At 47.2% G+C, this 25,486-nt stretch overlaps 1 protein-coding gene across 1 annotated transcript in view; it reads right to left on the bottom strand.

Annotated features, from left to right (window-relative positions):
* Positions 1 to 25,486, bottom strand: part of PLXNA4 (plexin A4) — a 422,006-nt gene that overhangs the window by 355,087 nt on the left and 41,433 nt on the right. The window contains exon 3 of the mRNA XM_015628532.2: positions 21,925 to 22,107. Coding sequence (XP_015484018.1) covers positions 21,925 to 22,107 — 183 coding nt within the window. The remainder of the gene's footprint in view (positions 1 to 21,924; positions 22,108 to 25,486) is intronic.

The following is a 25,486-nucleotide window of genomic DNA, read 5'->3' as shown; positions in this document are numbered from 1 at the left end:
AAAGCTCGGAGCATTACAAAGGGCATTTCCCCGGAGGAGGGAGCTCACAGAGTTTTTCCAGGGAGTGCTGCAGCTCCAGGAGCTGCAAGGGGCAGGGAGGGAAGGTTGTGTGTGAATTTCTGGGAAGTCAGGGCCTCCCATGGGGATGCAGTCAGCTCCAAGGAGCAGGGTTTGAAGCAGAGCCACTGAGGGGAGCTGTTTCCAATCGGGACTCAAAAAAACAGGGAAAGGGATCCTATAATCAAGCTGCAGCCCTTCCACCTCTGACACCCCTCCTCGCAGACACACTCAAGCTGAAAAAATACAAATTGGCTCTTGGCAACCTCCCTGGAAAGAAAAAAAAATATATAAAAAAAAGTATATTTATTTTTCCACTCTGCTCTGGCCACTGTCTCCTGGTTGTTGCCAGCACATGGTCGGAGTTTGCATCCTCCAGAGGAGCAGACATCCATGGAAGAGGCAGGAGAAGTGTGGCCACCTCCTGAACACCACGGGACTGGAAAGGAAACACTCATGGAGACTCGTGCAGCCAGGCTTTGCTAATTCCCCATTTTTTTATCCCGTTGTCAGCCCTGGGAGATGTCCTCTCATGTCAGCACTGCCAGGAGGAGATACAACAAATGTGATAATGCCAGATGCTGCTGATATGGGAGTGGAAAGAGGCAGGTAGGGCTGCTTGCTCCCCCCCAGGGAGAAGAAGTGAGATAAAAGCACAGCTCAGAGCAGCCCAGTACCTTCCCTGTGAGGATCCTGATTCCATTTAACAGAGATTCTCTCCCCCTACCATTCAGGAATGCTCAACACTGACTTGCAGGACCCCAGAAAGATCTCCTGGACCTTCAAGAAAGCAGCACAGTGCCCACCCCAAAGAGAGCCAGCTCCTGCACAGAAATGGTGCTCATTTTTAATATTATTAACAATAAGTGGGCTTGGCTCAAAGCAAACACAGAAAGTGTGGAGGTACAGAACCACTTTGAGGAATATTCCCTTTAGTCCTCACTAAGAGCAACCTAAAAGACATAAAACAGGTCCTTGCTGCATTTCATTCCCTGCAGGCTCTGCCCTGAGGGGAAAACGAGGAAGAGGAAGAGGACAGAGCCCTGTGGCCAAGGGCAGCGAGGGGTCAGGGTCAGCACCTCACCCCAGGCTGAAACCCAGCTCGGATGCAGGGAAGGGGAGCAGGTGATGGAAACCCAAGCTGGGCTCCAGCTGCCCAGCTGCTATAAATAAAAACCCTCATGGCTCTCAGGGAAAGCCGAGGGAACAAACCCAGCATCGCTCTGGAAGCGGGGCAGGAGTGCACGGACACACACGTGGGGCAGGGGACATCAAGGCAAATCCAAACCCTGTGAAATTCATCCCAGCTCTTGGAGAGGCTGAGGAGAATAATAATCCTTGGGTTTGGGGGGCTTTTTCAGGGAAGCTCTGAAAGATGGGGACTGAGCCCTTTTGAGGCTTCAGCTGGAGAGCCACACACGGCTCTGGAGTCCTCAGTGTCTCAGAGAGGGTCCAGAGGAGGCCATGGAGCTGCTCCAAGGGCTGGAGCCCCTCTGCTCTGGTGTCCAGCCTGGACAAGGCTCCAGGGAGACCTCAGAGCCCCTTCCAGGGCTGAAAGGCAGCTTTTGGAAAAGAGGAAGAGAAGGAAGCTTTTAAAAAAGAGGAAAAGTAACTTTTTACACAGGCTGGTGGTGAGGCCCTGGCACAGGGTGCCCAGAGAAGCTGTGTCTACCCTTGAATCCCTGGAAGTGTCCATGGCCAGGTTGGACAGGGCTTGGAGCATCCTGGGACAGTGGAAGGTGTCCCTGTCCATGGCAGGAGTTGGAATTTGATGGTCTTTAAGGTCCCTTCCAACCTAAATTTTTCTGTGATTCCATAATCCTAACCTGGCTCTACAAATTATTTAACTCCTTTGCATCCCCAGCCAAAGGAATGGGTTCAGTATTTCCCACCTTGGGCAAAATGCTGAGAAATCCAAGGAGGAAGGTACTTTCAAAACTTGAATTGTGTTTGTTCCAGGCCACCCTCACATCCACCTGCTCCCAGCAGCCATGGAAAACACCGATCAAGCTACAAATCAGGGAAAGGAGGGTGTGAATTTTGCAGCTTCCAGCTCCTCATGTGCCTCCTGCCCGGCCTATCCCGAACATGCCAGCAAGGTTCAGCATTGCTCCCATTTGAAATAAAGTCTCCCCACGTAATTTAAAAATACCCCGCTCTCATGCCAACAATAACTCTCTGCCACACCACACTGGCCCTGTATTTATAGCCATGATTTCTTCATGCCACACTCCCCCCTGTATTGCCCCCACCAGCACATCCAGTTCCCATAAAAAGGGATTTTGTTTTAAGCAGCAGTGGTGACCCCCATTTCTGCCCAGGAATGGGTTCCAGCCCCACAGGCACACATCCACATCAGAGCTGAATTTCCCCACGCTGCTCCTCAGCAATGACAAGGCAGAGTCCCCCGAGGGTAAACACAAAGCTACAACCACTTCCATTTGAGCCATAATTGAAAATCAATAGGATTGGGAGCTGGAATGCTCATGTGCTTCAAGCAGAGGTCTGGGAGTCAGGAGGAGTCAGCAGCAGGAGTGATTTCTTCTCCCAGCCATGACCAGAAGGAGAGATTTTTATTTTTTTTTAGTTTTCTCAGCTTGTGATCCAGCACCAATAAAATGGAAATAATCCAGTATTGGGTTGGAATGCACCAGAGCTTCAAAAGTGCTGAGGCAGAGAGGTGCTGGGACATGCTCACAGAAGAGTTATTTATAAATATATTGAAGTGAGAGGCAGCGAGGGCTGCTGAGCCTCCCTCTTTTTATTTTTTTAGGACCATCAAAGAAAACTCTGCATCAGCAATCCCTGCTCCACCTGATTGATGCCAAGGAGCAGCAGTGCCAGGACACCCAAACTGAGATCAGCATCCCAGTGCTGCCTTAGGTGGAATCACAGATGAAGTATCCTAACTTGGAAGGGACCCACAAGGATCATCCAAGTCCAGTTCCCAGTCCCAAGAAAAACCACACAAAAAATCCCACATTGTGCATCCCTGAGAGCATTGCCATGACATTCCTGGAGCTCTGGGCTGTAACCATTCCCTGAGGTGCTTGTCCAGAGCCCAGACATTCTCTGGGTGAAGAACCTTCTCCATCCTAAACCTCTCCTGTCACACAGGGAGCCCATCCTAGCTATCAAAATAATGAACCTTTCTGCATTCCCTGACCTCTGCCACCTGGAGCCCCGGGAATGGCACTGCCCTTCATGGATATTGTCAGCAGGCTCTGGGAAGAGGGGGTTCATTTCACTAACAGGGTGAAAGACCATTCTGGAGGTGGAGGAGAAGGAAGATGTAATTCCTGATTTATCCTAAGCCAGGATCTGTGACAAGAGGAGAGGATAAAGGTGCCACCAGCTCCGTTGTCTTTAAATCAATCAATCAATAATCAATCAAAAATCAATCTATTTCCCTCCTATCTCTCTTCTTCCCTCCTCAGCTAGAGATTTCCACCATGCACTGCTCCACATCACCCATCAAGGAGAGGATGTTTCTAACCAAACCAATGCTCCAGAGCTATCCCAGATCAGGAGGATTCTCTGCAACGTGGCTCGTCGTCCCTCTGCCAAGGGAACTGCTGTCCCTTTGATAAAACAGCAGGGAGAACATCTCATTTCTTTATTACAGCACAACTCCTGTGGCACTCAGGGTTTGTGCCTGTCCTCCAGCTCCAGAGCAGCTTCCCAGCTCCCACCCAGCTCCAAACTTCAGCCAGCCCAGCCCAGTGACACAAACCTTGTGCTCCCATGCACCAGCCTGGGTGGAAGCTCTCCTTTTCCCCAGCAGGGCTGGGAGGTGTCATTAAGAATCCAATCAATGTGACGTCATGGGTGTAATTGAATTATGTGTATGCTCAGCAGACCCTTTCCACTTGGTATCCCCACTGGCTAATGTTGAATTATGATGGATCATACACGGGGATATATGAAACATGCATGAATAACCCAAGCATGCATTTTTAATGATACGATCCTGATAACTTCCCCCTCCTAACAAAATCAAAATGAATTAAACACAAGTAGCTGTCAGTGGCATTAAAGGAAAAAAAAGGGGGGGAAAAAAACTTCAGCATTTAAATGGCAACACGAAATGTTCCCTGAATTGCAGGGTGACTGGGACCGTTTGCTGCAATGATACCAATTAACATATCTATCTATATTTAAAGTTTCCAGGGCAAGGAGAAAGAGCAGCTTGGGCGATATTCAGGGTAGGGAAAAGAAAGGTGAGGATAATGGGTGGCTGGGAGTGAATAGAGCCAAAATGAATGGGGTAATTCAGATGAATGGTTTGACAATGGCTGGATAATCCCCCAGAAGAGCACAGTCCCCAGATATAGGACAGAGCTTGCAGGCTTGTGACATTCATTAAAATAAAATAAGGATGAAACCTGCAAAACCAACAGTCAGAAATGATCCAAGTCAGGCAGAGGCCACTGGACTCCGAGGTTCTGGCTTGAGACTCTGCAGTGGCCGAGTTAATGGGAACATGCCAGAGGAATGGTCTGGCTGCAGTGGCTTTGCTTTGGGGCACGGGGGATTTCTTGAGGCCACTTCCATACCTGCATCCCCTGATTTGACTAATCAGGATCAAAGATGAGAGAATCACTTGCAGGAATGCTCTGGCATCTTGGATTCGCATTCTGAATTATGACTGGGCTCTCCCAGTTCCAATCAAGAGCCTCCTGCCCATCCCTGGACATGTCCAAGGCCAGGCTGGATGAGGCTTGAAGCACCTGGGATAGGGAGATGTCCCTGCCCTTGGCAGGGGATTGGAACTGGATGATTTTACACATCCCTCCATGGTTCCATGGCAGGGAGGCAACATGGCCCGAGGTCTGTGTGTCTGCATCAACCACAGACACCCAGATAACCTCTTACCTTCTACCACAGCAATGTATCAATATCAATCACCAACAAGCTCTCATGAGCACTCTGCCCAGGGTTACAGCTCCAACTACCTGGGTTAACACAGCTCTGATTTCTGAATCCCTGGGAAAAAAAAAACGGGCAGCAGGTCTGCCCAAAAAAAAAAAATAAATAAAAATATCCAATTTTTAAAGGTAAGTCCTTGGAGACTTCTGGACTGCTAAAGATTTTGAGCCATAAAGAAGAAAAATTTGTTGCCACTCTGCAGATGAGGAGTTTCTGCGTGTTCAGTGAAAATCAGACATTTCTGTCTCTCTGCAGATTTAGGATAAAGCAGTGTCACAGACCTTGCTCCTAATTGCAGGGTGGCTGGACATGGTGGCAGAGGATGGGGCTGCCAGAGATCCCAGGATACGTCTCATAACAAGCTCATTAGCTCCAACACCAGCCCCCTGTTCCTCAGAAACTGACCCAGGGCCCTCTCAGGATTTCTGCTGGAGCAGCAAATCTCCTGGAAACCTGTGGAGGGAAAGTCAATACACTTCATAACTGACGAGTGAAGGGCCATCCTTTGCAATTAATAGTGAGTTAAATAAATACATTAAAGATGTTTATCTCCTCTGAGTGTGTGTCTGCCATGCCTTACTTGCCTTTTAACAGGAATTTGGCACACCAAGCACCATCAGCACGTTCTGAAGATGTTGGGATTGAGGGTAAAACACAATTCAGGGTGGAAACAGGGTCAGGGAAGAACCCCTCTTCCCCAAGTGCAGTGGAATAACTTGTTAAGGACAACTTCTGTGGTTAAGGGAATAATTTTGCTGTCAGCCCAGGGAACTTGAGGTTTATTCCTGTCATGTAGCTTGGTGCAAGTCCAGAGTTTCTGCTGGGAAGTCACCCATGGAGTCACCCCTGCATGTCAGGAAGGGAATTTTGTGACTCTCCCCTTAAAGGATTTGAGTTATTTATATAGAAAATATAGATATCTCCAAGGGGTGGCATAAATGATGCTTTGAACTCCACTGACTGCACAAGGACATCTTGGTTGGGAGGTGATGTGAACCATTCCCAAAATTAAATATCTTCCTCTTTTCCAGGTAAATCCACTTTAGCTCAGAGCCTGAATGTTTTTGCTCTCTGTGACTCTGAGACAGCCTCACTTCCACACCTGTCAGCAGAGCTGGGAGGATAAATACATTTATTGATTTGATCTGCTGGGCAGCCAAATCCTCCAGCTGGAGGATCTGAGTGGCACTTTAGCAACACCCACAACACCCAACAGAGACAACCACGGTTTGGTTGGAGCACCAAAACTTCACTTCCCTTCAAAAAAACAGATTTTTTTTTTAGAGAACTGGTATTTATCAAAAGAGGAGGACTGGGAAAGGACACATTGATTTCTAAGAATCCACACATTGTAAACCATCAGCATTTCTGATGCAGCAGGAGCTCAGTGCCCAAAGTCATGTCTGAGTTTTCCTGAGCATGGTTTTGAGTTTGTGAGGGAGTGGAAGCGCCATCCCTTGAAGGGATCACTGGTGACCAGAACTGGGAACTGCTCTTCTCAGACAAATCATCCCTTAAAAAGAGCATTACTGACATACACTGAAATACCTCAAAGTGAGGTGTTTTTTTTCCCTTTCTTCTTTACACTGACTCCTCTCTTGTATGTAAATGCTAAATCATGGCATAATTTAGAGACAGGGGTTTTTTTTTCTGTTTAAAGAGAACCAGTTCATCTTTTGTGATGGAAAATCTGAACGAATAAAAATGCTTCAGCTTTGTTAAATTTCAAAACTAAAATCACTCCATAAAAAGCTGCTCCAAGATGGCACATCACTGGGAGGTATTTAAATGCAGACAGCAGGTTTTTAACTGTTCCAGGGAAACCTTCCTGTTGAGCAGAACGAGGGCCACGGGGTTAAAACACAGCCATCATAACCTTTATTGCTTCATTTTTGTGAAGCCATTAACCACAGGAGGACCCCAGATGTGCCACAGCTCCGGCAGCTGGAGTGAAATTCAATCCCCACATCAGAACCTAATTTATGACCAACCTGTAGGGAGGGGGCAAGGAAATCAGGGATACACAGGGAGCTGGGAAAAGCCATGTGTTGACAGAGCTCAGCCCAAGCCCTTGCACAAACACACACGGGAGGAGCCCCCAGTCCCATCAGGGGATTTTTGCATCTGGAAGCAGCTGAACCCCAACACCAGCCAGCTCTGAGCTCCAGGTTCAGCTGCCTGGGAAGCATCAGGATGAAATCCAAGGGTGGCTGTGCTCAGGACAGGCTCATTGCCAGTGACAGCCCATTCCTTGCAGAACCCAGGGAAGAGCAGAGCAGGGATGGGGAGAGGGGAGTGATTTGCCCGAGGTCATGCTGCAATCAGCAGCAGAGCCAGGAACAGATCAAGGCATCCTGCTCTGCCATGATGTCACACTGAGCTTTTCCTGACCACCCCTCATGCTCTCCACATCATCACTCCCAACCCAAGCTGGCCTTTCCCATCCACTCCTACGGAATTTGCTCCTCTCCACATTTACCCCTTTCAGGCTCTGCCTGCTCCAGTTACTTGTGCCCTTTTGACTGCAAGTTCAGGGCCTCCTGTAACTGGAATCATGCACCTGAAACTATCTTGATTTCATCTTTGCATGCCTAAATACTTCCTCGCTACTTTAATCCACCCCATCCTCCCAACTCGAGTCTCCAAATCACATGGAAGTGCATTGGGCATTCCAAAATATCCTCAAGTGTGCTGTGCCACCCAAAGCATCCTGTGCTTCACCTGTGACTGTCAGATGAGGGATGCCAAGGAGATCCCAGCTTCCTCAGTCACTCCTGACTCTCTGGCAGTGTCCGTGGTCACTTCAGATGCCATAAATTCCACAGGGTTTTTTTTTCCCTTTTAAGCCAGACTAAAGGTTTTTCTCTCAGCTTTTAGCAGTTTTAGGGAGCATTTGTAACAGCATCGAAAGGAATCCATGGATTAGGAGGTGTTGATGTGCCAGGTCTGTTCCAGCTCCTTTTTCCCCCTAAACCACCAGGGCTGAAGTTGCAGCCCAGGGTCCCCACTCTCAAGCCATCTCCTCTGTATTTGCCAGCTCCAGGTGCCTGGCCAGGTAAAAGCCCCTGACCTTCACAGAAGGGGTTGGATTCCACCTGCAGTAGAATGAAGAAAATACGAAGGACCAAACAAAATGGCCCCATCTGAACACGCTGATCAAATTTCCAGCAGGAAAATCCTGCATAAAATAACTCTGCAATCAGCTTTTCTATTATCATAATGTTGGGGCACCTCACAACCACAAGGTGTTATTGAGACCCTTATCAAAGCAGAGAAAACACCATTACCATCACTTACAGCCAGGGAACAGAGAAATAAGTGATGGTCACATCTGAACAAGTCAGCTCCCTTTAGCTCTAATGGAGAGAAAAAGAACCTTTTTGGACATAATTCGCCTGCCCTGCTTTAGGGCAGTTTCATTCTCTTGCAGAACGAGATGAGTTGTGTGTTAAAAGGTCTGATTTCTCTCTCTGGAGTGGGAAGGAAGTTGGCAGAACTTCCTGGGAACGTACATTTCCCCATTTAATGAGATGAAACCCCACTCTCCAAAAGCTAGCTCCATAAAGCAAAGCAGGATCTGAGTTCAGGATTCTTATATTTTAGTCTGATCAAACTGAAAATGGACATCAAAGGTGGACAGAGACAAAGGGCTGTTCCAGCAGTAACAAAATTGTGGAGGCTTGAAGGGAGCTCCTTCTGGAACAGAGGGGATTGAGGAGGGAAAACTGGAATATCCTACAAAGCAAGTTAAAAGGACATTGAGGCAAGGTGATTAGTGGAAGAGAGGGGATAGGTGACCAGACAGCAGAGATCGGGGTCACACTGCTCATAAAACACTGCAGATGTGAGGATGATCCAGAAGGAGCACACACTGACTGTCCCAGTGAATATATATGGACAAAACCTTGCTAGGACACCATCCCCAGTCCAGATATTGTACAGGAGGAACTCAGTCCTGCCCCAAACAGCATCTTCCCACTCCCCTCTTCATTTTAATGACTGCAGGATAAACAGGGAGAGCAGACAGACAAGTCTGAGACCATCCAGAGATCACACAGGGAACATAACTGGGAGCAGATCCCTGAAACCCCAAAAGTGAATTTTCCAGGAGTTTGACTCCGATTGCAAATTTTGCAGCCTGATTTTGTTTAAAAAACAGAGAAATAGATTTGGGAACCAGGTGACAAGGCTGACCTGGAAGGAGGAACTGTAGAGTGGCCACCAGCACCTTTCCATCAGGACAGTGAAAACAACAAAAAGCAAGAGCTCAGCTCTGAGAGCAATTAAAGAGCAGTTAATGAAATCACCTGCCACGGAGAATTGACAAAACATAGAAAATAAGTCACTCCAGAGTCTGCCAGAGCATCCCTGGCATGGACAAGGGGATATATTTAGTGCCAGTGATCTCATCTTTCCCAGCAGTCAGGAGAAGGGCAGCACTTCCATGGCAATGTCAGGGACAGCTTGGAGAGGGAAGAGCCTGAGATTTCCTTAACAGGGAAGGAAGCAGCACAGAGACTGCACCAGAGGGCAGGAGGCAGGCAGGGGCTGCAAAATGAGCAAGGTGAAAACCCCAGGAGGAAAAAAAACCACAGAATATCAACACTGGTTAATTAAAAATGGCAGAATCAACTCCTGTTGCTGCATCCCAGCCTGGGACTGCTCAGAGCTTTTCTGGAGGGGTTGAGCTCAGATCCCCCTTGCCAGGTACCCTGGTTCAAGCTAAAGATCAATCCTTTTTTAACAGAAAGGCAAAAAACACCTTGGTGAACAGCCCTGCACCTGCACTTCCACCCATTGTGCTGATAATTTGTTAAAGCAGAGCATTGGAATATTAATTACAACAGATCTCCCAATCTCCTGCCCTCAATCTCTGCTTTACAGCGCTGCCAGTCCCCTAAGAAGAACCAGATTCCTCTAAAAACTGAGAGTATGGTTTAAAAATCATGAATTAACAATCAATGCCCAGTTTTAGCTTGCTATTATAGCTACTATCAGCTTCAGGATGTGTTTGGGACTGGTTTTATATATATTTATATATATTTACCTGCACCCCTTCAGCCCCAGCAGCCCCCTCCCCTCAAATCAAGAATATCCCAGTCTTGTGCCCCAAAGCCAGATTTTACATCTCTAAATGAACAGATGTGATACACCAGGGCAGTCCTGCACTGTTCACCATCTTAAAATATATTCTTCTCCTGCTATATTATGATAATTTATTTCACTACTGGGGCTCCCAGGTGACTTCAATCCTCCAGCTTCCAAGCAGACAAAAATGCTAACCTGGCAGAAGAAGTTTAACAAAGAGACTAAAGGCAGCAGTCTCATAAGATCTCCCACCTCTCCACATATTGCAGACTAAGACAGACGTGCAAGGAAAACAGAGACATACAAATTTGGAAACATTTTCTTTTTTTTTTTTTTTTTCTCTCTCTCCATTAATAGAAAAATTAACTAAAATTTCAGAATTTAGGTGGGATTTGGGGAATTAATTTACATCATAACAGGGGGAGAAGGGGCTTGAATGCATCAAGCGGTTTTGACTTTTCCATCTCACGGTAGAAATATCTGTGAGAAGAGAACTAATTAAACAAAAATAAAGAAAGGAGGGAAAGGGAGGGGAGGAGGTCAGACAACCATAAGTGGTTGTTTCATAGATCATACAACTTTCACAGCTTGTTTGTTGTACTGAAAAAAGAGAGGGAGAAGCAATCAGTTTTGCTTTGGCACAGGGCTGCGTTTGGGTTGGGTTTATTTATTTCTTGTAAAATTCTGCTCCGTTCTGTAAGAAAACAACAGAATGAGTTATTCTCATTGTAAGAGACACTCCAGCCCAACAAGATGCCAGGTTCCCTTCGCTCCCCAGAACACTGGTGTTGTCTGAAGGGCAGGAGAAGTGTCCTTATCACTCAAGTTCTCCCTCTCTCTATCAGCATCTTCCCTTAGACCCCGAGGAGATCAATCGATGGCGCACAAAGCCCGAGAGAAACCCACAGAAACTTGTGAGCAGTGGGGGAAAAAGATCAAAGTGCCTGTGGTGTGTGAAACCACATCCAGCCCAGCAGATATCACAAGCCATAAACTCCCCCTGATAAACCACATGACAAACACAGGGAGATTTGCACAGTGCCAGTGATGGTGTTTAATTAGATTTCATCAGGAGGGGTCCTGAAAAATTCATTTGATGAGGTCTCTGCCAGTCTCAGTGATAGCCTTTTTCCTCTGACATCACTGGAATTTATTGCCAGCTTCAGTTAAAAAAAAAATAATGAAATTACAAGAAGTCAAAAGGATGACTCCAGAGCTCATCCATGAGGATCTCAGCAGAGTGATGCCAGCACAGCTGGCAGGAGAAGCAGAGGTTTGCACTTCCAGGACGCCACAGATCGAATGTGCTGGGGTCCTCTGCCCACACACCACATCAGCTGGGAAAGCAACCCTCAGCAAAGCTTCCCAAAGCCACCAAATCCCCCAGGAGCTGCTGTTTTGTTACCCAGAGTGACCCAGCCCTGTGAATCACCAGCAGAACACGTTCAGCACGCGGAGTGTAACCAGAGCTGAAACCCACAGAGGACTTGCTCCCAACTTTCCTCTCCAGACTTCTCTTGGCAGCCTCTGGGGTCCCAAACCATCTCTCTTTAGAGCCTCAGAGTGTTCCACTGGATTCCAGCACAACTTCCAGGCTCGCTGCTCCAAGGGGGATCCCAGCCTGGTACCCAGTGCACGAACAACTCTTAGGGGGATGTTCCATGGGATTAAGGGGTATCTCCAAAAACACAGCCCTGCCATCTCTAGTCAAGCATGGACACCAACCCAGCTGGTAAACCCCTTTTTTGGGAGGGTTTTGAATTCAAGTATCACTCCAACGCTTTATAATTTAATGTCTCTTTTTGTTTAGAGGATGAAAAAGCATCCTTGGTGCCACAGTGACATTGGCCAGGATGAAGAAATCCAAGCAATGAGAGCCAAATCATGAAGAAAAAGTCTTTGACAACCTAGATTTGACACCAGCAGGGTACAGTCAAGTCTGCAGGTTTTGCTGCTGCTGTCACAGCCAGGAAGATTCTTTTGGGTCACCCTGGGCACAACACCCTGGGGGACTTGGCAAATCTCATCTCTGATTAACTGCCCTGGTCTAGCCTTCAGTCCATATTTCTACAGCCCTCACCCAGCAATCAAAGCTTTTCTAACTCCAAAAAGGGCCAGGAACCTGCAGCTCTTCCATATGGCTTCATTTAGGAGAAGAGAGAGGCCACTGACAGGGTTTGGGAGGTTAAAGGAAAAAAAAGACAAACCCAAAGCAAAACAAAAAGACAAGTGTCAGAACAAGCAGGAACAGATCCCCGAGTCCCACACAGCAACACACTTCTTCACTCCCACAGACACCAGATGGGCTGGGGCCTACAAAAACCAGCACAACTCCTCAAACACGAGTCCAACAACCAGCAATCCATCAAATCCATCCTCTCCAGCCAGGCTGCCACCACGGAACAGCACATGACAAAGCCAAAGAGTCATCAAACCAAAATGAAAGAAGAACGAGGGGAAGGGCTCAAGTTGGAAAGGAGCAAGGGGAATTTTATTCCTATTACTTCTTAAGCCCAGCCAGCAGCTTTCACAACTCCTGGGTATGCTGGTGGCACTGAAGGTCCCTCACAGGGGTTCATGACCTCTGAACTGGCCAGAGGGGCTGCCACACATCAGCACATTGGGTGTGTGTGCAGGGGAGACGTGGAGAGAGATCTTCAGACCATCCCCAGCCCAACGTTGCTTACCCTAACAAAGGGAGGCACATTCCTTTTTGCCTTCTAATTAAAAGCTGGCTCAGAACTCAAACCTCTGGTTCCTACACTTGGCTGTCATTTGAGGGAAAAGCTCTTTTTCCAGGGCTCTCTCCTGCAAGCTGTGGTCCCTTCTCCAGATCCAGCAACACAACTAATTACACTACTTTTGTTTGCTATGAACTCGCTCTGCCTTAGCCAGGCCCGGAGCTGGACTCTGATCACCTCCACAAATGCTAATTATGGGTCACAAACCAAACAAAGCCTCCCCCAGCTTAAACATCAGCGGTAAGGAGAAAATTACTCTTAAATAAGCATTGCCCTGTATTTCCTCAGGGGTATCCCACAGCTGGTTTCAAATTAGAGGGTTCCTAGAGATGGGCTGGGGGAGCTGCTTAAGGCAAATTGTTTTCAAAGTGCAATTGTCAGAGAACAAAACCTGCAAGGCATGTGTTTACTTAAGAGGTTTTTTTTTTTGCATTCATACACATATTTGCACAAAATACATTTCAAAATTATGCTTCTGTGGCTATTCTGTTTTCAGCCCCTCCAGCCTTACTCTGCTGTCTCCACAGCAGCGATTTCCAGCTCCTGGGAGATGAGCTAAAGGTGCCAGCCCAGACTGCAGCAACTACCTGCAGGAAATAGCCCAGCTGAGGCTCAGCAAAGCCAGAGTCAAGGTAAAGAGTGGGGACATGAAACTTCTGTGCAGAACACCCCCCATGGGCACAATGGGATCCTGTAAAGAGCTTCAGAGGGTCACAGAATACCCTTTGTTGGAATGGACCCACAAGGATCATCCAGTCCAGCTCCTTGCTCTGCTCAAGACACCCTAAAATCCCACGCTGTGCATCCCTGAGAGCATTGTCCAAATGCTGCTGGAGCTCTGGCAGCCTTGGGGCTGTACCCATCCCCTGGGGAAGCCCACCACCCTCTGGGGGAGAACCTTTCCCTGATCTCCAAGCTAAACCTTCCCTGACCCAGCTCCAGGTGTTCCTTTGGGTCCCTGGTCACAGGAGAGGAGATCAGTCTCAGCCCCCAGGAGGAAGCTCCAGACTGCAGCGAGGCCTCCCTCAGACTCTTCCTCTCCAGACTGAACAAACCAAACAACCCCACACACTCCTCAAAATGGCTTTTCCCCATCTTCATTGCCCTCCTTTGGACGCTTTCTAATGGTTTTATAATTATCTTTCTTATACCGTGCCATCCAAAACTGCACACAGGACTCGGAGTGAGAGCAAGGCAGGACAACCCCGTCCCTCAACCACCCAGCAGAGCTGTGCCTGCTGCCCTCCAGGACACAGCTGGCCTAAATTCCACATCCTGTTGTACAGGAAGATCAGGAAAGCGAACCTGGACCTCACTGCCAAGGCTCACAGCCCCAGCATTGCCCAGCTCCTTCCCTCTGCCCATCCCTTCCTAAGGACAGGAGCTGTCAAGCTGCGATGTCTGCATTCCCCTATCTCAGCTGAGGCAGAGATCAGGCATCTGGCCAGAGGGACAGGGAGGAGGTGAGAGGCTGAGGAGCTGATTTTGGGCACAGATACGGCAGGAGGGTGGAGTGGAGGACGCTGGAAAGAGATGGATGCACAGCACCTTATCAGGGGCTTGCTGTTCTTTCAACTGGCTCCCTGATAACATATGGAGCTTAATCAAATATGCAAATGATGTCCTATCTAGAGACAAGGGAAATAGAGAAATAAACCCAGAGACCATGCATGAAAACAAACCGATAAAATAAAGGAATGGGGAGAAGGTTTCCTCTTTTTGATAAAATTATTTCAAAAGATTAAATTAAAGCAAAACTAATTAGGAGAAACACACTTAAGCCGACTTCCTTTAAGAAGGGTCAGCAGGCAAGAGGCATTCAAATCAAAGGCAGATGCAAGAGGCACTTCAAGGGCTCCCTGAAAAGTCATTATCCCATTCAAAGAGGAAGGGGATGGAGAGGAGGAAGGCATCACAAGAGTGTTTTTGGCTGGGCATCCATCCGGGCATTCACAGGAGTGTATGGAGAGCTAAACAGCCTCTCTGTCACCCTGGAGAGCAGAAGCAGCAGGTGAAAACCAAAGCTGATCATCTGATGTTCCAGCCACAGCATTTCTCCCAGAACAAAGAGACAAAGAGAAGCAAATGGACCAGAGGGAAATGGGAATGAATTTGCTTTTCCTTGTATCCCATCCCTGCACGACTTCCATTGGCAGCACAGCCTGAACACCCCACAGAGATGTTGACACCATGTAGAAAATCACCTGCCACCACCACAGGGCAGGTGACAACCAGCAGCAGAGCCAGCTGTCCCTTGGGAGGCTGCAGGACCCATGGATTCCAGCAAGGTACAAGCAGCAGGACATTGTTACCTGTTCTCCTCGTGTCTGGTTTTGTCACTAACATCCCCCTGCCTGCACAACACACATCCTCTGCCCTCTGTGGGGAAATCCAGCTCTGCAAAGCTGTCAAATGCAGGCTGCACCTAAAGGAAGGGTTTGAGGAGATGAAGGTACAACCTGCTGCCTTCCCTGGGCTCACTGGAGCCTGCTCTTTCTCCTGGAGCTGGGAGTAAAAACACACAGTGCAGCACTTCTAGTGTAGAGTTTGGAGGGATTAGACAGTTATTTGCAAATCTCACTGCATGATCACAAGATTCCATCTCTGACAAGAGTCTGAGTCACAGCTAAAACAGAATATCCAAAAAAAAAAAAAAAGCAGCACTCAATACATGTAGGAAAAGCACCCAGTGAAAGCAGAGCTCAGCCAAACCCCACACACCAGCACAGAGACTGCTGAGCAGTCAGAAAGTAGAGAGGGGTGCTTGAAGGAGAGGCATGGAAAATTAATTGCTCTCTGCCAAAAAGCAGGCTCCAGTTCTTCCCAGGAACAGCAGCCTTCATGTCACAGGGTGGGGGAAAAAAAAAGAGAGTTTTCCTACTGCAGTTAGACTCTGCAAAAAGCTGCAGTGTGAGACACGGACACGCTGTAGCTGGAAGTCCCAGAGGAATGGAAATGACGGAAATGAAGGATGTGAGAGGCAAAGCCAGCACCTGCAGTGATGGAACCCATAGAGGGTATTTCAAACACCAGCTCCACAGCAGAGCCTGGACAGAGCCCCTCTGATTGGGGTTTTGGGCAGAGGATGGATCTCGGGGTAACCCAGGCTGGAAGGGACCTCACAGGGTCTCTAACCCAACCTCCTGTTCAAAGCAGGTTCTGCTGTGATGTCAGACCAGGCTGTTCTGTCCCCCCTGGCCTTAAAAGTCTCCGAGAACAGGAACTGCTTCTTCAAGGTCCTCATGGACAAAAAGCTTTCTCTTATATCCTATTGGAATTTTTTCATGCCAGTTTATGCCTGCTGTTCCACATCCTCTCACCAACATGAGGAGCCTGTCTCCAACTCCTCAACAACCTCCCTGTTGGTGTGGGAATGCTGCTACCTGGACCCTCCACATTTCCTCATCTCCAGCCTGAATAAGCTCATTTTTCTCATCCTCTCCTCTCAGGGCAGGTTCTCCAGCTCCTGGCCAGACTCTTGACCCTTTCCTGAACTTGTTCTGGTTGTCAACAAAGCTTTTGTTCTGAGTAGCCCCAAATTGGGTGTGGTATCTGGATATGGCCTGGCAATGCAGCCCAAGGTGATCACCTTCTCCATTTGCATGTCCTGCAGCTTTGATTTCACCCATGGGAACGGAATCCATTTTTAGGTGATGTTTTAGGACTTTATGATCACTGGACAATGATTATTACATGACCCTGGAAAAACTGTGCCACTGCCCAATGTCCACGTTGATTCCCACCACCCCTCTCAGCCAACATGAGCACCGAGGGCCAAGTTCGCCACAGCTACCAAAACCACGACTTGGAGTGCCCCAGCCAGAAAAATTAACTGATTTCCAGGCATCTAAAGCTGGCAACCACCTCTCAAAGAGGGGCTGCACATCAAGGTAGGACACTGCAAACTTCAAATTCTGACAGGAACCAGCATGGCTCCATCTCAAGTCAGTGAAGCACCCGGACTCCCGCTGGCTCAGGAAGCTGTGAGGAGAGACCAGGGTGAACCAGCCCCTCTTGCAGAAAACATCTTCCCAGCAGGAGCCAGAGCCTCTCCAGAGCGTTTTCTGAGCAGTCAAGTCCACCTGCCAAACAGCTGGGGGAAAAAAATAAATTCAAAAGAACCCAAGACTTTCAAGGCAGCAGAGGGAAGGAGAAGGGAGCTGAGTTTCCCTGCTGGCATTCACACAGAGCTGTCAGCTGCAGAATTCCCTCCAGGAGGTATCAAAACTGAGCAGGGCTCCTGGTTTTGTGTGTATTCAGAAACCCCCTGGCCTGGAGGAGCAGTGGGGGTCTGTGGCTGTGCCTGCAGACCGACATGCCACGTGTGGCAATGCCAGCGCTGCCACCTCAGCTCCAGCTCCTCGGATGGGAGGTGAATTCCAGCCCCCTGGTTGGATCTGGGACACCAATTCCATGGACATTCCACTCCACCAGGTTGCTCCAAGCCCCATCCAAGCCCTTCATTCACAACTTCCATTCACAACTGAGCGCTTCCCCAACACCACTGTGAGAGGGGGCAGAGTGAGAACTGCAAATCTCAGATTTTAAATTCTCCCTGTGGTGCTTTGTCTCTGGATCCAAGGAAAGTGGAGTCCCAAGGGTTCAGGGTTATCCAGAGCATGGATAACCCATGGAACTGGGAAATACTGAGGATGTTCTCCTAAACAGAGTTGATACCTGGTGGGAAGCGCTGGCCAGATTTCAGAGTTGTCTGATCCAAATGAAAACCCTCACCCCACACGACATTCCACATCTAAAAACCCTTCAAAGACCACAAACTGATTGGATTTGATGAAAAATGAAATACAGCCCACAGAGTGAAAGTGTTGGTTTTTAAGCTAAAGTTCTCTCTCTGCAAGGAATTCAGCACAGAAAAGGCTTTGAGTGAAATATTTGTATGGAATAAAAAGAAACCAAACAACTTCTTACAGGGAAGTTTCAAATAAACGAAAATTTCTACTACTCCATTATAAATAAACATTTCAAAACAGACCAGAGCTGTGTTTTGTGAGAAATGCAATTCCTGGGGCTGCTCCCAGGCTGACATTTGTAAGCTCAACTCTCCCTTTTACACCTGCACCTACAAACAGAATAACTGCAGGGAAGTTTTTCTTACCTTTTCTTTGACTGGAAATGATCTGCACAGAAGAAATTACCCATAAATTAAATGCCTGGGGGAGGAATACACGGAACATGGAATTCTGCTACGCCTCTTTAGTGTTGCCAGGTATAAGTGGCACCAGGGAAAAAATTCCAAACCAAGCACATGGGTGCATCCCTGCTTTTCTCCTGCCACTAGAGCTGTGCATGGAATGAGGGAGTGAGCAAAGGAAAAAATAAAAAGCCAGGGAATTTTGGCACATTTTACAGCAAAGTGGTTTTCAGGGAGAATATCACCAGGAATAGCTCCTGTGCTGTTTGCAGGGAGACAAAACAGACATTTGTTAAACTCAAGTGAGGTTTTTTTACATCTCCTGAAAGAAATCACTAAAAACTCCCAGGGTTGCCAACTGCATTTCAGCCATGGGTTTGCCTGAAGCATTCCCCAGGGTACAGAGAGGTTCAGTGCCAAGGAAGCCCATCAGGATCCCTGGATTACACTAAAACTGTGGGAACACTCATCACCAAAGTACAGACACATGGGAACACCATGGGACAGCCAGCACAGGAGGAAATCAGACACTGGGTTCTCACCAAAGCACAGCAAGGTTAAATATTTCTCTCTAAAAAATGACACAAGTGGTCAGGAGCTGGTTTTCCATTGCACCTGATGTGTTGAGTTAAACTGTTTGAGGTGGTCACACACCTCACAGCACTTCATGTTTTCATTTTCTCCAGCACTCTTTGAGCAAGGAAAATATTCCCTGCCATTTGCAGGAGAGAAAATGAGACATGGAGATACACCAGGAGTTTCTGGCAGAGCAAAAGACTGAACTTCTCCTCCCTGGGCCATCCTTCTCCATCCTCAAGAAGCCAGAAATCCCCATTAAACCTTTAATCCAAAGACAGTGGTTTCTATGTATTAGATTTGGACAGGGAGAATTTTTCCTTTTCTGAAGCTCCTCATTTTTATCCTATTTATTTCTTCATTCCACAGGGCCAGGCTGCGCCATGGACAAGGCAGCAGAATTGGAGGGAATATTTCCCCAGCACATTATTCCATGCTTTCCTGATGGACTGCACATGGAGCTTTGTGAATGAGCAAGGGTTGCAAAATGTATTTTGCCCGGGGCAGTGAAATAGCTGGGGCCAACCGTGTCATTTGGTTTCACTCACACTTTCCCTACCCTATCTCTATCTTGGTTTTTCCTTTTCTGTCTCTCTTTGTTGTCTTGGTTACATGGGCAGACTCCTGATATTCTGCTAGTATTCATTTTAATGATATGTTCCCGTAAAGCACAATATTTTCCTTCAGTTGTGTGTGCCACTGGATAAATTCCTTTGACACATGTGACATTTGTATATCAACTAGCAGATATTGCTTTATGACTGTGGGTATTTCGCAGAGCATTCATGGATCGCATGAATCAAAATCTGATACACAGTCTGCCACTTTCATACATAAGGAAAAAAAAAAAACCCACACAGAGAGGAAAATACTGAAGCTGCAGGGAAAAAAAGCAGCAAAGTTTCTCCAAAATCATCTTGTAATGACTTGCAGCGAGTCTTCCAAGCACAGAATAAATCCTGCTATCTTGGGGATAATCTCAGAACTCCTCTTTCAGGACATCCAAAATATTCCACTGCAGCTTGACCGAGGAGCTGCACTGCACCAGGAGAAGCAGCAGAGTGTGACATGCCTGGTAAGACCCAACAGCACAAAAAAAAAAAAATATCCTGGGATTTTTCCAGGAGTTTCATCTAATCCTAGAAGGCTTTCTCCAGTTTACCAGTGTTTTTTGAACAGAAAATAAACTTCATGCTAAAATCATGGATTATGCTGGAGCTGCAATCCCAGTGCAGCACCTGATGGATGAGCCAAGGTGGAAAACAAAGCATCAAAAGGCCCAGAGCAGGGGTCAAGGAGCATCAAGGGAAAATCTCGAGTGCCAAACCTCACAGAGGAGGTGACATGTTGCTGTTCCAGGGTCAGACACCCTCGGGAGCACTGGAGGAGGACAATGTGAGGAGGAAAGTCACAGATTGCAGAGGTCACAGCAAGGACTGGGCTGAACCTACAGGACCTGAAAGTTTCCAGGAGCCTGGATCAACTGGTCCAAAACAATCACACTTTTGGTTAGTGGAGCCCCATTTTGCTTTGTGTTCTGCCTCTTTGGGGAAAATTCATTCACCTGAGCAAATCTCAGCCCAAGGCTCCAGCCCTGCTCCAACTCACCCAATGGGGGAACTACCACAAGCAGAATATTCAGCACATTAGGAAAAAAGCTTCATTTTATTCCCTTTCTCAAGTTACATCAGCCACTTCAGCTCTCCTCTCGTCATTCTTTACCCTATAAGGCTGTCCCTGCTCCCTACCACACTCCATAAAGCACAGAAATCTTTCTCTCCTATTTTCCCCCGTTAAAATGGAATCAGATCTTGGATTCTGCATTGCGACCTGCAAAGGCAAAGACAGAGCTGTGGCTGAGTTTTCTTCTCCTGAAGCCAAAAAAAATCCCCAACCAAAAGCTTGTGAGTGCAGGGAGAGCAGTCATTAAGTGTTTAAGTCTTCTTGATATTTACCATTCAGATCTCAACTACCCCATTTCCCTCCCTCCAAGAGACTGACTGGAGAACTGAACAGTTTATTATGATATCACACATGACAGGGAAGCCAAACCTATTTAGCCAGGGGAGGAGATTATTTTTATTATGACCATTTAAAAAACAATTTGGCTTCTTTTTCACATGCCTGAATAAAAAAAGAAAAGAAAACCACAACAAAACAACCGTATTTTTTTTCAAAAGCATGAGCAGCCTTTCCTCTGTTTCAAGCATTAGCCAGTGAGCAAGATCCCATTCCTCCCTCAGTATGGGGGAAATGCCATCTGAATTTACAGACCAGATTTGCTTTTCAAGTGAAGAAACAGGTAGAGGAATAAAACCAGAGATTCCAGACTATCCCTACGCATCTCTGAACAAACAACTCCTTCACTCCCCACAAGCCACAGTGGGTCACCTTTTCAGAGCACTTCATTTGCCCCAACTTGGAAGTGTTTACTCACAAAAGGGATTTAAAGAGGAAACAACATCCTAAAACATGGCAGGGATCCACCCAGCCTCCCTTCCCAGCTTCTCCCCCATCTCCATTACCGTGGCAAAGCCACCATCTCCTTGCTCAGCCAAAGTTTCACGGCATTCCTGGGCTGAACATTCAGACCAGCACTGTCAGACCAGCACAGAGGGGCTGAAATGCAGGCAGCATCCATTCCCCACTTCCCACAACTCTTCTTTCCTTGGGAAAGCCACAGGTAGAGGATTCCACCTCCCCAGCCTCTCCGAGTGCTTGACAAGGCAAACCCCACCAGCCACGTGATGGGCACGTTTCCAGTGAGAATGCCCAGAGAGGAACACAAACGCACTCTTCATTCTGTTTGTGTGGCATCAGCCATAAACATAAAGCTCTTTATGGCTCAGGACACAGCTTTCCTTTGATGCAAACCCATTTCCTTCGGCACAAACCCCCAGCCTGACGTCAACGCGACGGTCGTGAATCCCGTGCTGGGCTCGTGGTGAAATCACAGCCCGGTCACACTGCTCTGAAGAAAGATCTCCACAGCATCAATCCTGTTTCCCAAACTTCAACTCCAATCAGTTTTTTCTCCAGCATGCACAGACACCCTGTGATCAACGACTCAATTAGAGATGGTCTGAACACAGAAAATTCTGCTGGATGCAAATTACATCACGTCCATCTGCGACTGGGACTGTGGTTTGACTTCTGAGGCATTAATTTCCTGATGAATAACCATTTGGAAGAAGGATTTTATCCTTTCTCAGATCATCTCTATCCCTTGAGGCTGAAACACAGGGTTTTTTTGCCAACCAAACCATTTTTTATCCTCAAAACAGCAGCACCTTAGGATAAGGACTGTGCTCACGCTCGACGCAACACTTAAATCACCATAAAAATATGAAAATCTGAGTTAGAGAACCACGTGGGTCTTACCTTCTTGAGCTTCCCACTCTTGGTGCCCACAAAAGCCAGGGAGTGGTTCTTGTAGACGTAGGCGATCACCGAGGTCATCCTGTCCCCATCCTCGGTGAAAATGGGGAGCCCTCTCACCATGGATGATACTCCCAAGGGGGCATTCATATCCAGGCCACAGAAATTGTCATCAATTGTTAACAGCTGCAAGGAAAGAAAGAAAAAAGGGGTAAAGAGCTGAAGTCACCAGTTTTTTAGCCATTTGGGATGTATCCATGCATTGCATAACGTGCCTGTAATTTATGCAGGCTGACAAAAATCAGGGAGAACTGGAGAAAGAGGTGGAAAAAATAAAAAGCTCTCTAAAGTTGTTCAATGAGTTACAGCCAGAAGGAGAACTGGAAAGTTGGTTCTCTTGAATGACAGCCCAGCAGGATACATTATATTAAGCCTTTTTCCTACTGCTTTACCAGTCAGTTCTACCAGTCAAGACTCACCAATCAAGTGAAAATCTGCTGAAAATGTCATAAACATACCCAAGTTCTGTCCGGAAAAAAAAAAATAATTCCAGAGTAAGAACCACTGAGCTAAATCTGCACTGGCTAATAAAACAGTCTGGACCTGAGATCTAACAGTGAGGACCACAATTATGAACCATAAATAACCATTTCTCTCCTAATTCTGAACTCAGTCAGGTTGTTTATGTTACATCTTGGAAATTATCATCCTCCAAGGAGCGTCCGGGCATTGTCTGAGCAAGTGATGGTCAGCCCAGGCCAAATCTGCAGAAGGGATCATGGTAGGAAGTAAATACCACAAACTTAAAGCCCTTTCCAGTACCTCAGGAGGCTCCAAGAGAGCTGAACTTGGGACAAGGGATGGACACAACAAGAGGTAATTGCTTCAGAGGGCAGTGTTAGCTGGGGAGAAATTTTTGGCTGTGAGGGTGGTGAGGCCCTGGCACACACGGTCCAGAGAAGCTGTGGCTGCCCCTGGATCCCTGGAAAATGTCCAAGGCCAGGCTGGACAGGGCTTGGAGCAGCCTGGGATAGTGGGAGGTGTCCCTGCCCATGGCAGGGGGTGGGACTGGATGGTGTGGTGAAAAACACACTGTGAAAAGCCAGTGTCCAGAAAGGAGACAGGAGCCCTGCAATTTCATTTGAATAAAGGGAGAGTCCACAGAGGCATACCCCCATGGGATTTCCCTCTCCAGGTTTTAGAGGACGCAGCCTCTTTGATCCTAAACTCACCCACCTACCACATATCGCCCCTTAAACCTATCATTTCCCCCCAAATCTCAGCAGTTCTGCCTGGCTTCTGCCGATCCAATGTGGGCTCTGCCTTTGTCCGGACACTTTTGTCCAACCCTAAAGCTCAGGAGCTCAAACCGTAGTTCAAGCTCCCGGGTTTTGTAAGGAAATTGTTGGGATTGCGGCTGGTAGAGACATTTAGCCCCATTTCAGAGACATTAACACCCATTCCTCCTAAAGACTCCTCACCCATCGAGTTGTTTCTAAGGACATTAGCACCCATCTTCCTTTAAGGCGCCTTCCAATCCAAACCATTCTGTGATTTTCCCTCTTACTGGGATGCTGCAGTTCCCTGGAGTTCTTTGAAGAGGCAGGAAGCTTCCACAGCTAACACGGGGGCTTTCCAGCTTTTCTTGGAGTTATCCGTGAACTCCAAACAACCAGAGAATTCCCCTATCCATCGACACTGCTGCCTGAGCTCCAACACCCACTGCATTCGAGCTCAACAGCGTTTTCACCAGATAGACGCTCCACCGGGATCCTTTCATTTAAATGAATGCAATGTCCAATTATCCCCTAAGGGTGTTTCTTTGGGCTTCGGGGAGTCCCAGAAACACAGCAGGAACACGGCACAAGCAGCTTTTCCACCTTCAGGCATCATCAAGGCAGGTGAAGCTAATACATGTCACAGATCTCCACAGAAAAAATCAAATGAAACTCCAAATATCCCAGCACACAACTGCCAGAGCAGTTGGACTTTATTAATTTCTCTGGGGCCACTTACAGATTTCAAGTTAAGCATCCACTTAAAATGTTTTGCTGCACTAAGGCCCGGAAAAGCAATAATTAACTGTACAGCAAGGCTGCCTAGTTTTGATATATCAGTACTAAAGGACCATGACAATTTTCTTTCACTAAACTCACATCTTCCTGGAAACACGACTAAAAAAAAAAGTGATGCTCCCTGCTTGAGTTCACGAGCAGTAAAAGCCTGATAGCTGATTCATTTTATCCTCACCCAGCAATTACGGGCAATAATTACAGATGGTTTTGCTGAATAGAAGAATAATGTGTCCTAAATGTGTTTATAAATACATAAAACCTAGGAGGAATTCAAAGAGCCATTAGGAGGGATCAGCTAGCCTGAGCTTTGGCCTGCAGGAGTCATTAGTGTTTGTGGACTGCCCTTTTTAGCAGAGCTAAAACACCGGCTCAAAGAGCAATTAGGGAGCAGATCAGGAGCCTCCAGCAGCAGCAGGCAGGATGCTGCTAGTCCAAAACATCAGCAAAAAGTCCAAGATAAATCTGCAACCCAGCTCGGGTACATGGAAATCCATAATCATCAGAGTAAAGGAGGTGTGTCAGAGAAGGAACCGCCCAACCAAACTGGAAATGCACTTTCCAACAGAGCCAGGTGACCACGAAACTACTCCAGATGATCCCCTCAGCCTAAATACAATCCTTTCAGCCCAGTGTATGGCCCTTGATGTCCTTCCAACCTGAGCTGTCCTGTGGATGCAAGATCCAAGAATCCAAGTCTTCAAGTCGGGTCAAATTTGACCAGAAACACTTAAGCTCTGAGATGAGCACAATTTGTGTTTCAAACTGCCTAAGTGCTCACTCTAATGACCTGAGGAGCTGAAAAGAATCACTTCAGCCTGAGAGCAAAAATCTCCGAAGGGCAGAAAGAAGGGAAAGGGAGGAAAGTTTTCAAGGAGAACAGGACAGCTTTCCTCACCACCTAGACGATGAAAAGCTTCATAGTGCCAGCAGACATCTTACCTAAGGTGCAGGGTACAAAGCTCCATCCCAAACCAGACAAAATTATTCTGACATGAGATTAAAGGAGATGAATGCAGCAGAGCTGGCACAGTCAGAGGCATCCTTCTTGGAGGAGCACAGCCAAATCCAACCACTCCACTTTTCCACATCCAATATTTCCACTTTTGTGTGGAAAGGATCCATGCACTCCTCTGGCTGCCTTCCTACGTGATCCAGACCCTCCCATCCCAGGTAGGAGCCTGGGAGGACACAGCCCCCGAAATCACAGCATTCAGCACAAACACCTGTGGCTGATTTGCAGCCTGCCTCCAACCTGTTGAAATTTTATTAATCTAATTGCCTCCTCCACCTGATAGGGCTCCAGCTGAGCTCAGACTTACCCTTAATGGGGCTGATAATCCCACACAGACACAAAATTAAATTCAAGACTATTTATTTCATTTTTTTTCCCCCTGATAATATTTACAGAAGAACACGAACTTACACAGAAATAGGGAGGCAGATTTTTTAAAGAAGGTAGAGTCACACTAGATTTAAAGATTTAAAATTGT

The sequence above is a fragment of the Parus major genome, chromosome 1A (assembly GCF_001522545.3).
Source record: "Parus major isolate Abel chromosome 1A, Parus_major1.1, whole genome shotgun sequence".
In the NCBI taxonomy this organism is placed as follows: Eukaryota; Metazoa; Chordata; class Aves; order Passeriformes; family Paridae; genus Parus; species Parus major.
The sequence above is the reverse complement of the archived record's forward strand: the minus strand, read 5'-3'. Positions and strand labels throughout refer to the sequence as shown.